Consider the following 13,710-nt stretch of genomic DNA (forward strand, 5'->3'; position numbering starts at 1 on the left):
CGTTGGTCGGCTTAGTCACTGGGTGGGTCCTTTAAAGCAGTTTTTGTAGTCCTGGTGGGTCTGGCCGGTCATTAGACAGGGAAGCAGTGTGCTGGGATATAAACCATAAAAACAGGTGAGCTTAAACGTATCTGGTGAGGTTAGAAAGTTAAAAGCTGTTATACGGGTTCTGCAAACTGATTTTTTTCATCTCAAACACAGCGGCAGGAATTTTTGCTGATTAAATTTTAGCTCACAAGTAGCTAGCTAGTTGAGCTAGTCTTGCATGCAGCTTCCAGCTAAATCGCTGTTTTTATTTTAGATTTCGTCGATACTATAAGGTTATATTTTGTTGCTTTATTTGGACTTATATAATTTGTCGATACGCAGTCAGTATTAGTCTTGTGATTCTGCACATAGGGCTCTGTCATTCTCCAGGAGAGAAATCTAGGTGAAGGGTCAAAGCTAGGGTAGAGGGGGTTGGGCAGGGTGACCGTTGTTGTATGACAAATTAAAGGAAAGTAGTAAACTCCTGAGCCCCAAAATTAGTGGAAGTGGTGGTTCTTATGTGCTATAAGGTGCATTTATTAGTTTTGTTTTGTTTTTTGGCATAGTTTGGATCGACTTATGCTCTGAGAAGGAACAGTGACCGAAATCAAGAGGTCATGAGTTCTGACTGATCACCTTTATTCACCTACCTTTTCAGGATGACAGTGCCCCTATCCATAGAGTTTCCGGGGGTAACTGAATGTTTTCATAATTGTGAAAATGATCAGCAGTGCTCTCTGCCAAATATATTTTGGAAGAATGTGTGCATCCTTTCCTATAACCTTCCACAGATTAGCAGAGTCAAAGTCTAGGCACATTGAAACGGTTTTGGTGATGCTTGGTGATTCAGTAATTTTTCAGTTTTATTCATTGAACCACATAATAAAATATAAAAATCCCTGTATACTGAAAAAAGATAAAAAATAAGAATTGATAGGAGCAAATTCTAAAGAGGTGTTGTTTAAGATATATGGCAAAGTGATTTTAGTCAAACAAAACCAGGACTCAGACATGAAAGTAGAACGGAGTATGATCTGAGAGGTTGTGGTTGTGTAACACTCCTGCCCATGCAATAAGGCTACAATATAATAGTAATAAATATATCCTCCATGGATTGTGTGGTTTCAGGAATAATTTTTTTTTTAAGTCGTTGTGAATTCACACAAAAAAAGTAAGGAATTCTAAGAAAAACACAAAGAAGTCCTAAAATATCCAAGTTAATTTAAAATGTTTTGAATCTGAAATGTTAAACATTTCCATAAACTTTGCAGTAACATTTCTTGCCACAGAGAACAGAATGGCTTCCATGTTGATGAACCCAATTCGGAGCTGCTCAGTCAGCTCTTCCTGGGCAGTGCGATTTGGTAAGTTGTCATTTGTTCCCATAACAGTTTAATATATTTCAAATATCCATAAGTAATTAAGGAAATACATGACTAAGAGTCAGAAATTAAAGATGCAGTACAGCTGCTTCCAGTTCAATATTAGCATTTAAAATCTGGTACTTTTAGGTTTATAATGATAATTTCTTTATTTTTCTTTGTCTAAGGTGCACGATCTCTCAGTACAACAGCCCAGCTTCAGTCTCAAGGTAAGTTTTTTACTATAATGATAATTTTTATCCAGATTATGGCTATGTGTATTATAGATTTTTTTTGAAAGCAGAATGGTAACCAAAGCCTTTAATCGCTGATTTATTTGCCTGGACATAATATGTATAAACCTACTTCCCCTAGCAGATGCTGAGATGCCCTTGCTGTAAGTCTTATTTTTAATTATTTTCTTTCAGTTCAAACAAAGAGCAAGAAGACGCTGGCTCGACCTGGTGTAAAGAACATAGTGCTGGTGGAAGGAGTTCGAACCCCTTTCCTGTTGTCTGGAACCACGTATGTCTCGGCTCTTTTCTTTGTGTTCTCACTTTACGTTTATTGTATTGTGCTACACGGAGTACTGAACACTTAAAAAACAGTCAAGAACATTTTGTAGTGGAAAATAATTTGTGGCTTAAACAAAAGAAAAAACTTTTTGGTTGGTCTCTACAGGTATGCTGACCTAATGCCACATGACCTGGCCAGAGCAGCTCTGCAGTAAGTCTATGGTTGCATTGTTTTTCTGATGACTGTCTGTTGAGACCAGCAAAGTCAATGTCAAATGTTTATCTGCAAATTAAATAATAGTTTGCAGATCCAGTTTTGAACTTGTTCTAACTGAATCAGAGGTTTAAATGGGTAAATGCTTGCAGGGTTTTTTGCTCCACAAAGAAACCCTGCAAAAATAATTGTATATTTGGACACTTTTTAGACAAGGCTACCATGATTTGAATGAATGATTTTTAAAAACTACTTTTCATTTATATGTTGTACTGTGTCACTCTGAACTGCTGATGATCTGTTAAAATATCTCTTAGACTCTTCTAGTCATTATGAAGCAGTAAACATTGTAAGCTTTAAAAGTAATGTGAGGGCAAAGTGCAATGGAGCTGAATGAAGTATATCAGTTTACACTAGAAAGAGATGAAGGAAGGCCAGAACAATGATCTGACAGATCATTGTACAAGGTCTTTATGAACAAATATTTATGTTTGTCCCTCGTTAGCAAAAAAAATAAAATTACTCATTCTGTGTGTTTGTTTATATCTTCTTCTTTTTTTTTCTTTTATATAGGGGCCTGCTAAAACGGACAGGTATACCAAAAGATGCTGTAGACTACATCATATATGGAACAGTCATTCAAGAGGTTAAAACCAGCAACGTAGCAAGAGAGGTATGCACACATAAGCACTCTCCCATACACATATCACATATTGTAAATGTTAACTTTAACTTTGTTATTGCGTACTAAAATATAATTGTGGTGCATTTATTATCTGTAAATGCATAATACAATTACATTTGTGTATAATGTGGCTCTATGTTTACTTTGATTTCAGGCAGCACTGGGTGCAGGCTTCTCTGACAAAATCCCAGCTCACACAGTCACCATGGCCTGCATCTCCTCCAACCAGGCAATGACCTCAAGTATGTCCGGAAAAGAAGCCTCTTCACTGAGACTCTGTATAATTTGTTCTAAATATCATTATTATTATTATTATTATTATTATTGATATTCAGTGTAGTCCTGCATTGCAGTTGCAAAACAGTTGTGTACACTGCAACAGTGATAAACTGCTATATGCGCTTTTTAGTTGTTTACAGCTCCTATGGGCAAGGAGCAAGATGAATAAAATTTAATCCTAAATGAAAAAAGGCATCCGGTCTTAATGTTTAAGCATCAAAATAAACTGTCATACACCAACATTTGGCAGGTTGGAGGTGAAGTCTGTAAAAATGACAGGGGGAGTAGTATACTGATCAGATGTGTCCTCTTGTGTTAAACCAAATCACATTCATTATATTAGGAAAAGTAGGTAAAGCCTATGGATCTTGACCTATTTTCATGCAATTCTTTGATTTTACTTTCGGTTTTTAATGGTTGTTTTAATCTTTAATCTTCATCTTCTTTATCCATCTCTCCAGGCGTTGGTCTGATTGCTGCCGGTCAGTGTGATGCTGTTGTAGCAGGCGGAGTGGAATTCCTGTCAGACATTCCCATTCGTCACAGCCGTAAGATGAGGAAAACCATGTTGTCCCTAAACAAGGCAAAGACACTCGGCCAGAGGCTCAGTCTGATTGGCAGCATCCGGCTTGCACACCTCTCCCCGGAGGTATATATGATTTAACAACTTTCAGTTTTAGTTGATTTCAGAGTGGCTTACTTCTGTTCACACCATATAGTATTTAACCCTCAAATTGTCCGTTGTGCCGTACTAGCTTCCTGCTGTTGTGGAGTTCTCCACAGCAGAAACAATGGGCCACAGTGCTGATCGTCTGGCTGCTGCATTTGGGGTCTCCAGAGTGGAGCAGGATGAGTTTGCACTGCGATCACACACACTGGCTAAAAAAGCCCAGGACGAAGGGCTGCTGCAGGATGTCATCTCCTTTAAAGTGCCAGGTAAACCCAGCTTTACTGTAGATTATGTTATACATTGACTCATTTAGAATATATAAAGACTTCATATTGGCTTTGAGAAATTTTGAATTATACATTTTGATTTTTTGTTATGTTTTTTGCATGATATGGACTAATTCTATCTGAAATAAATATAATTAATAATTAGCAGAAGCTAAAATAATCTGACTGCGCTTGGACATCTATCACTTTTGAAAAAATCGCTTTCAGTCAATTTGGAAAGTAGAGTTAGGGTTCAAATTGAAAATATTAGTTATTATCGAACAAAATATAAGAGGAATGGGCTAGACTTTAGGCTTTCCTCTTTTTAAGAAAAAAAAAAAAATGTTTACAATAGAGTGGTATTCATGTCTCCTCAGGTCGTGATATTGTGTCAAAGGACAACGGCATACGGCCATCATCCATGGATCAAATGGCCAAACTAAAGCCTGCCTTCGTTAAACCTCATGGAACAGTCACTGCTGCGAACTCTTCTTTCATGGTAAAGACACAGAAACGGCGCTAATTGTTTCTTTTTTTTTTTTTGAAAATATTTTTATTGAAAAAAGAAAACAGTACTTGCAGTTACCGAAATACAATCAACCTTTCTTAATTTTCCTAAGTAAATTAACATATATATATATATATATATATATATATATATATATATATATATATATATATATATATACACACACACACACATACATATATATATATATATATATATATACACACACATACATATATATATATATATATATATATATATATATATATATATATATATATATATATATATATGAAAAAAAAAAACAAAAAAACAAAACACAACGCCCCCCCCGTCCCACACAGATCAACACAACCATCAAACATATTAGAGGAATATAACAGTAACAAAAGTAGATTTAAACAGGCAATACCTCTAGACTAGCAAAATAAGAGATAAAGGGTTGCCACTTGTGAAAAAATTTGGCTGTGCAACCTCTCAACGTATATTTAATTTTTTCAAGTTTTAAAAAAAACATGACATCTTTAAGCCACCGGGAAATAGTAGGATACTTAGCAGACTTCCAATGCAACAATATTAGACGTCTCGCTAATAGGGATGTGAAGGCTATAATATCCCTTTGTGTGGAATCAAGTGTAAGTGAGCGAGCAGGAATCCCAAACACAGCAATCAGAGGACAAGGATGAAGAGTTACCCCAAGAACAGTTGACATAATAGCAAAATACCTTGTCCAGAAACCTTGTAGCTCAGGGCACAGAAAAAACATGTGGCTAAGGTGACAAGGAGAACCGTGGCATTTATCACATTTATTTTCCACTTCTGGATACAATTCAGAAAGTCTAGACTTAGAGAAATGCACCCTGTGTATGACCTTAAATTGAATAAGTCCAAGACGAGCACAGGAGGTGGAAGATCGTATCCTCGTTATAGCCCGTTCCCAAGACTCCTCATGTATTCGAAATCCCAGTTCTTCTTCCCATGTACGCTTAAGCTTAACATTAGAGTGGTTACTAAAAGACAGAATAGCATCATAGAGTTTCGAAATGGTTCCTCTGTGATGAGGAACAAATGATAACGTAGTTTCCCACTGCTGTTCTGGAGGTAAAGAGGGGAAATTTGGGAAACACTTAGCAACAAAATTTCGAATTTGAAAATAGCGAAACAAATGGGTAACAGGGAGATTGTAACGAGAAGACAAGTTGGGAAAACTATCGAAAACACCATCCACATATAAATGTTTGAACTGTTTTATACCCTTGTCACACCACACTGAAAATGTCGAGTCCAAAAGTGAAGGGGGAAACAAATGGTTTTCGCTTAGAGGACCCGAGGAAGACGGCATTACAAAATTAAAGTGACGTCTAAACTGAAACCAGATTTTGAGTGTGTTAAGAACCACCTGATTATCAGTGGACAGAGAGGGTCTCACGGGTAAAGAGGAATAGAGCAAAGCCGGTAAAGAAGAGCCCTTACATGATGATAGCTCCAATTTACACCACGAGGAACCAGAAGATTTTAGCCAGTAGCAAAGTTTATGGATGTGAGCGGCCCAGTAATAGACTAAAAAATTAGGTAATGCAAGTCCTCCACTAAATCTGCATCGCTGCAGCAAAGATTTAGAGACCCTAGGTGGCTTCCCTCCCCAAATGAAAGAACCAATAATCTTGTCCAGTGAAACAAAAAAATGTTTCGGCAAAAATAAGGGAATTGACTGAAATAAAAATAAAAATTTTGGTAAGATGTTCATTTTAACAACGTTAATCTTACCGATTAAAGAAAGGGGGAGATTACCCCATCTTTGAATATCAGATGTGACCCTAGATATAAGAGGAGACAAATTTGCTGATTTAAGGCCAGCTAGAGAGCGAGTCACGTTAATCCCTAAGTACTTAAACCCAGACGGACTGAGACGAAAGGGTAGATCGGACTGTTGAAGTTGACGTGCTGCCGTATTAACAGGAAAACACTCACTTTTCCCCAAATTCAATTTATAACCTGAAAACGAACTGAAGTTCTCCAGAATACTTAAAACAGCAGGGATGGAGCATGCGGGGTCAGTCATATATAATAACAAGTCATCCGCATACAATGATACTTTATGTGTAATTCCATTACGGATGATTCCCCTGAATACAGAAGAAGATCGCAATGTAATAGACAGAGGCTCGATGGCAATGGCAAAGAGTAAGGGAGACAAAGGGCAACCTTGACGACAACCACGACCCAGCGCAAAATAATCAGAGTAAACATCATTAGTATGAACACTGGCTTTAGGGGACGAATAAAGAAGCCGAATCCAGGAAATAAATTTATCACCAAAACCAAATTTCTCTAAAACTGCAAACAAGTACTCCCACTCCACCCTATCGAAAGCCTTTTCAGCATCTAAAGAAATCACAAGTTCAGGAAGTTCAGATAGACGCTTTGAGTAAATAACATTAAAGAGTGTACGGGTATTAAAAAACAATTGCCGTCCCTTTATAAAGCCATTCTGCTCTTCAGATATAATTCGAGGAAGCACATCCTCAAGGCGAGATGAAATTACTTTAGCCAATACCTTTGCATCGGCATTAAGCAGAGATAATGGCCTGTAGGAACCACAGGAGGTTGGGTCCTTGTCATTTTTGAGAAGGAGCGCTATGGTTGCTTGTGTGAAAGTAGGTGGTAATGAACCGGTTTCCAAGGATTCGTTAAACACAGACAAAAGCAATGGTGCCAATTTACCAATAAATGTTTTATAGAATTCAATTGGAAACCCATCCGGGCCCGGGGCTTTATTAGACTGCATAGCTGTAATAGCTTTTAATACTTCTTCAACAGATAATGGGGAGTCCAATTGCCCCGCATCATTAGCACCAATAACAGGGTTTGAAAGATTATGAAGAAATGCATTCATTTTAGCTTTATCCGTGGGAAATTCGGACCTGTACAACAAAGAGTAAAATGTTTTAAAGGTAGAATTAATTTCCAAGGGATCTGTAGTAATATTGTCATCAGAGTGTTTAATAATGGGGATCACACGCGAGGAGGCCTGACGTCGTAACTGATGTGCCAACAAGCGACTAGCCTTGTCACCATATTCGTAATATGAGCCACGACTGCGTAGTAATAAGTGCTCAGCCTCTTTGGTTGACATAAGATCAAATTCTGCTTGCAAATCAAGGCGCTGCTTCAGTAATTCTGGAGAAGGGTTCAGTGTATAACTTTGATCAAGGTTACTAATTGCAGCTATAAGTTCTTTAAGCCTGGCATTAATCTTTTTATTAGCACGGACAGAGTAAGAAATAACTTGACCTCTCAGGTAGCATTTAAGAGTCTCCCATAGCAGAGAATATGAGACAGAATCATCCTGATTGAAGGACAAGAACTCCTCAATAGAGCCTGAAATAAATTCACAAAATTCTTTATCCGCCAGAAGGAGAGAGTTAAATCTCCAAAGTGGAGGGCTACGTTTATGGGTAGAAAGATGAACATCCAATAGCAGAGGAGAATGATCAGATATTACAATACCAGAATAGTCGGAAGAATTAACACATGAATTAAGAGTTCTGTCGATGAAAAAATAATCAATCCTGGAATAAGACTGGTGGACCTGAGAGAAGAATGAAAATTTTTTGATTGAAGGGTTGCGAAATTTCCATGGATCAACAAGATCATTCTGTTTCATAAAATCTGAGAATGTTTTAGACATAGATGATTGAGTCAAATTACGAGGACTAGATCGATCCAAAATTGGATCAAAAACACAATTCAGATCACCACCAAGGATAAGCAAATGTGTATTCAGAAAGGGGATGTTACTCAGCAATCTATTAGCGAATTCAGCATCATCAAAATTCGGGGCATATACATTTACCAACAAAACCTTTTTCTGCATTAGGGTACCAGCAACAATGATGTATCTACCGTTCCTATCAGCGACAACATTGGTCAAAGTGAATTGAACTTTCTTATTAATGAGAATGGCCACTCCTCTAGCCTTCGAATTAAAATTTGAGTGAAAGACCTGACCTACCCAAGGGCAATATAACCTATAATGATCCTTAATGCGAAGATGAGTCTCCTGTAAAAATGCTATGTCAGAATTTAGACGTTTCAAGTGAGTAAAAACCTTAGATCTCTTAACAGGGTTACCCATACCTCTGATATTCCAACTAATGAATCTAAGAGGCATACCTGACCCAGCAATGCTGGGGTCTATATTTCCATTAACCATTTACAAAAAGGAAGAGGAAAAAGACCAAACCAAAATGCCAGTGGCCATGAAGAGCCGAAATGGGACAGCCCCCCCCCAACCCAACCCTGAACACAAATACACCCCCAAGTCTCCACAGAACAGAACAAAGGAGACAGCAGTGTACCCCCAAAGTAGCAAAAATGATTCACCGAAGTGACTGGACTAATTGTCTAAATAAAAATAAAAGCGAGAGAGGGAAAAATAACCTCTCACCAACTTCTCTACAGCATAACAGTGTGCGCGTAACAGTAAACATGTTTTTTTTAAAAAGGGAAAAAATAAAAAGGAAACCAACCAACCAAAAAAAGATCTCACAGTACAAAATATGACTTCCTCAGAAGGAGAACTTTCCAACAAATCACCGAAAGTGCATAAAATTTAAAAAAAAACAAAAAACAAAAACAACATACATAAATAGATAAACAATTAAAACAAAAACAACCAAACAAAAAAATAAATAAATAAAAATTTAACAGAAACGAAAAACAACTCAGTCCTATGCAAATCAATGCAGCAAGCTTGGAGAAGATTGTGCCGGACTGGTCCGAAGTTCAAGAGTATATTATATGATCCAGTTTCAATAAATAACAATGAAAATAAAAGGAACCAGCACACCAACAGTACAATAACCAGCACAATGGCCTAAGAAAACAATGCACGGGTGGCGTTAAACCTAAGGAGACCGTGAACCCTTAGCAGCATTACAGTATCAAACTGAGGAGCTAACGAGGCTCACCCAGAAATCAAAGTTTTGACATAATCACTGGCCTCCTCTGCCGAAACAAAGTCCTTCTCGACACCCTTATATGTGATGCGGAGTCGCGCTGGATGAAGCAGGCCATACCGAACACCGTCAATGCCACGGAGTTGCTGCCTGACCGTGTTGAATGCAGCACGAGCCCGTGCCACCCTGGCGGTGTAGTCGGGGAAGACTGAGATGGTCCGATCTCCAACTTTAATCTGTCGGCGTTCTCTAGCACGTCGTAAAATGTCGACACAGTCAGTGTGGTAATGAAACCTGCATACAATGGCTCGTGGACGGTCGCCAGGCTTAGGTGCGGGTTGGAGGGTCCTGTGCGAACGATCCAAAAGCGGCTCCTTCCCCAGATCAAATGCTTCTTTTAGCAAGGAAGCTACGGCGGCAGTGGTGCACGTGTCAGGGCCCTCCGGTACTCCCACTATCCTAACATTGTTGCGCCGCGATCTGGACTCCAAATCTTCACACTTACTTTCCAGCTTGGCTACATGAGCTGTGAGACCCTTGATAGTGTTTTTCATCTCAGCTATATCATCAGAGCAGACAGTAAGTGCGTGCTCCATCTCCTTCACCGTACCTTTTAGCTCAGACATGGTAGCGTCATTTGCAGCTTTATCGATCGCCAGCTGCGTCTTCACCGCCTGCAGGTCGAACTTAATGGTAGACAAAGCATCACCCAGAGTATCCTGAAGTTCCTTTTTAAAGATGTCGGCGATATCTTTCCTCAGCGAAGCCAGCAACTCGACCTTGAGAGCCTCAATATCAGGATTAGCTTGACATGTGGGGGGCTTTGCAGGAGACGACGGCTCACTCGAGGGTGTGGTCGCGGTTTGCAAACTAGGCCTCAGTTGTGTCTGAATAGTACTGCGGGTTTTAACATTTTTTGCTGCCATTTTACGCCGGCCCGAGTAAAACTTCTCAACAAGACAATCCACAAACCAAAACAGGACTGAAAATACGGCCAAAACGCGCGAATAAATAACAATTTAATCGAAATCGGCGGGAGCTCCCAGACTCGCGTCCTACTCCATCAAAGCTCAACCGGAAGTCGCTAATTGTTTCTTTTGTGTATCTGGGTTAAAGATATGTTTGGTTTTGACAAAATCTTATTCTTTATTAGGAAATAACTTAAAAATCTTTAATCAGGTGCACCCACACTTTATTCAGGAAATTCATTAAAAAACAATCATTACATATACTTTGTGTGAATGAAGCAGCTTCTTCTGCAAGTTCCTCATCCTGTGGTTGAACACCAATTCCACCATCCTAGCAGCTGGCGATAGTAGTCCTTATGCTCTGCAGACTCTTTCATCTCAGTTGAGCAAACACCTGAACCAGTTCTCCACTTGGTGCAAGTTCTGATTAGAGTGGTCCGCCAGCTCACATTGGACCCTCAGATCATAAAGGGGACTAACATCACCAGCTGCAGTCCATCATGGTGGACAAACTCTGGAGACTGCCACAAAAGACCTAACTGCACAGATGATGATGATGAGCAGGCACAGCTCTCATTGGTTAGCAGTCATCAAACTTCAAAATAAAAGCGAAGGGATTGTCCAACTCTGTCATTTTGTCTGATAAAAAATGGGGAACAAAATAGATTTTTTTTAAGTTTCCTATACTTGACTTAGGTTGCCCAAAGTCAATATTATATATATGGGAAACCCTTTTATCCTAAACCCTCTTGTTCACTTGTGTCACCATGCTCAAACTAGTTCTTCCAAATTTTCAGTTTTGGAAACTGTTCTTGGATCATGAAGTTGAGATTCTTGTTTGTGTGTCCTCAGACCGATGGTGCCTCTGCTGTGCTTGTCATGTCTGAAGAGAAAGCTTTGGCTATGGGTTACAAGCCTAAAGCCTACCTCAGGTATCTAAACCCTGTCTTCTTGGTAGATTAACAATAACTTCTATAATAATGCTAGATTGCACAATATGCTTATTTAAATATTTTATCCTGGCAGAGACTTTGTCTATGTGTCTCAGGACCCCAAAGATCAGCTGCTTTTGGGGTGAGTTACTACTTCTTACTCAGTAGATTTGATTAGATGGTGGTTTCTTAATTGTCTTGAGGACTATTAAAAAAAAGAAGACTTATTCTACCTCCATGCTTTCTCTGTTTGATTATTTTAGGCCAACGTACGCTACACCTAAAGTCCTGGAACGTGCCGGCTTGTCCATGAGTGATATTGACGTCTTTGAGTTTCACGAGGCATTCGCAGTAAGTTATTACAATATATTTCAGGGGGGGAAAAGTATGTGAGTCTATGTGATCCATCAATATTCTGTCCGTCTCCACCAACATTTCTGTGTTTGCCTCTAATCGAGTTTCAGCATGTTGTCATGTACAGTATAAATGTTGTCCACATGCAGGAGTAAAATTTGACATGTCTGCTTCATACTCAACACAGTTGGATCAATACAGATCAATTTCCAGGCTGGTTTCCATGGTAACTCGGTGGATATATATTTGTGTGTGTTTTTCAGGGTCAGATCATGGCAAATTTGAAGGCTATGGACTCGGATTGGTTTGCTCAGACGTACATGGGCAGGAAGTCGAAGGTAAAGATGGCCGTTGGTCATCTGTTTGCTTTTTCTCAAAAACTAGATCCATGCAGCTCACCTTGATGCTTGCAGCACACTGCAAAACATGAACAGCCACAAAGAATTGAATATGCTTGGATAACAATTATTTTTACACAATCGCATCAAGTATTGTAATGCCTTTCTCACTTTAACTGGGGTCATATAAAAGTTCATCTGAAAGCAGGGAGCTGCCTGATGATTTAGCTTCTTGGGAAAACTGCCAGTGTTATAAGGCTTCTGATCAAGCTGTCATAGACCGATTATTAAGTTATGGGCTTCTCTTACCTAGCTTGGTTAGCGCACTGCATCCAAAGTTAGCAATCTTAATACAGCCTTGAAACATTTTAAAAGGGGAGCTGAAACGACCACTGAAGGAGCTGGAGTTTTTGGCACTGTGGCCCTTCCTTTATTTTATAGCCCCAAAGATTGCAGATTGGTGGATATGTGGATAATGTCTGGGCCTTCATTTTTTGTTAACAGCATCAACAATTTTTTCTGTTGAGGTCAAGTGGACATCCTCAGCTGAAATCCATTCACCTGAGCTGATGTCCTGTTGAGTTTTCACTGGTGTTTACATCACTCATGACCTGATGGTCGCTGTGTGTGCAGGTTGGGACTCCTGCCATGGAGAAGTTCAATCTGTGGGGCGGTTCTCTGTCTTTGGGTCACCCATTCGGTGCCACTGGCTGCAGACTGGCAACCACAGTAGCAAACAGACTGAAGAAGGAGGGAGGACAGTATGGGCTCATAGCAGCCTGTGCTGCTGGAGGACAGGTAACACACTCTGATTTTACATTTTGAAATTCAAAACTCCCAAAGTGATAAGATTTGTTGTGGCTGAGAGATTAACATTTAATAGACCTCAGAGTAATATATTTGTATTAAGACTAACATAGTCGCTATTTTGTAGTGTAATTTCTTCTTTTCTTGTCTATTCCAGGGTCATGCCATGGTGATCGAGGCTTACCCCCAGTAACACAGTTAAAAACCATTGGACAGACAACTACACATACATTCTCTCTCTCACTCACACACACACACACACACACACGTACACACACACACACATCGATAAAAGAGAGTGTACATATGGCCACCACTTTGCCTGTATGGGAGAACAGTCAGATACAGTATGAGTGTCTCTGAAGGATCTCTTGTAAATGTAACTTTGCTTAGGGGCTTTTGAATTTAAGCAGATTGTCGATGAGGAATGTTTTTTTTTGTTTTGTGGACTCGAGCAGTGTCTCGAGAGCATTATCAGCGAGTCCAACATAACATAACAAAGTTTTAGCTCTAAGAAGAGCAACAGTGAGCCTAATGTAATGTTTCTAATACGCTGTAATAATTTTTTTTCCCACTGACTGTTGGAATTAAACGGTGTGTTAATTACACTGGGACTCATTTCTGTTGTTCCTGCTTAACTTTTGTACTAAATGCATCTGATTTTGGCTAGCGGTAAGAAACAAGTTGTAACTAGTAATAGAATAGAAAACTGTGGATCTGATCAATTTCTAATGGCCAGCAGCTGGCAAATCCTCTGGTTGTTTTTCATAGTTTCAGGTTGAATTTAATCAAACAGGAAGTCCATTAAAGGTCAGAGAGGATGAT

At 39.2% G+C, this 13,710-nt stretch overlaps 1 protein-coding gene across 2 annotated transcripts; it reads left to right on the forward strand.

Moving 5' to 3' along the window:
* The first annotated feature begins 45 nt into the window (after nt 1–45).
* hadhb (hydroxyacyl-CoA dehydrogenase trifunctional multienzyme complex subunit beta) lies at nt 46–13,171 on the forward strand. 2 transcript variants are annotated; one of them, XM_085373096.1, is made up of 16 exons: nt 46–115; nt 1,299–1,391; nt 1,577–1,618; nt 1,817–1,913; nt 2,070–2,114; nt 2,691–2,790; nt 2,957–3,044; nt 3,543–3,730; nt 3,837–4,017; nt 4,395–4,516; nt 11,307–11,386; nt 11,481–11,528; nt 11,650–11,737; nt 12,004–12,078; nt 12,712–12,876; nt 13,043–13,171. In XM_085373096.1, the coding sequence occupies exons 2-16, from the start codon at nt 1,325–1,327 to the stop codon at nt 13,076–13,078; spliced, it is 1,422 nt and encodes a 473-aa protein (XP_085229222.1). In that variant the 5' UTR covers nt 46–115; nt 1,299–1,324; the 3' UTR covers nt 13,079–13,171. The 2 variants fall into 2 exon arrangements, with proteins under 2 accessions (XP_085229222.1, XP_085229221.1); XM_085373095.1 differs by having other exon boundaries at nt 1,317–1,391.
* Nucleotides 13,172–13,710: the final 539 nt, after the last annotated feature.

This window comes from Diplotaxodon limnothrissa, linkage group LG15 (genome assembly GCF_057381915.1).
Source record: "Diplotaxodon limnothrissa isolate DT_005_m linkage group LG15, D_limnothrissa_male_GT1.1, whole genome shotgun sequence".
Classification (NCBI taxonomy): Eukaryota; Metazoa; Chordata; class Actinopteri; order Cichliformes; family Cichlidae; genus Diplotaxodon; species Diplotaxodon limnothrissa.

What these genes read in the sequence shown, in the direction of transcription:
- hadhb (XM_085373096.1), top strand. Translation starts at nt 1,325, where the DNA reads ATGGCTTCCATGTTGATGAACCCAATTCGGAGCTGCTCAGTCAGCTCT. An exon ending in AGCCCAGCTTCAGTCTCAAG is followed by an intron (nt 1,619 to 1,816) that starts GTAAGTTTTTTA and finishes ATTTTCTTTCAG; the next exon opens with TTCAAACAAAGAGCAAGAAG. An exon ending in CTGCGAACTCTTCTTTCATG is followed by an intron (nt 4,517 to 11,306) that starts GTAAAGACACAG and finishes GTGTGTCCTCAG; the next exon opens with ACCGATGGTGCCTCTGCTGT.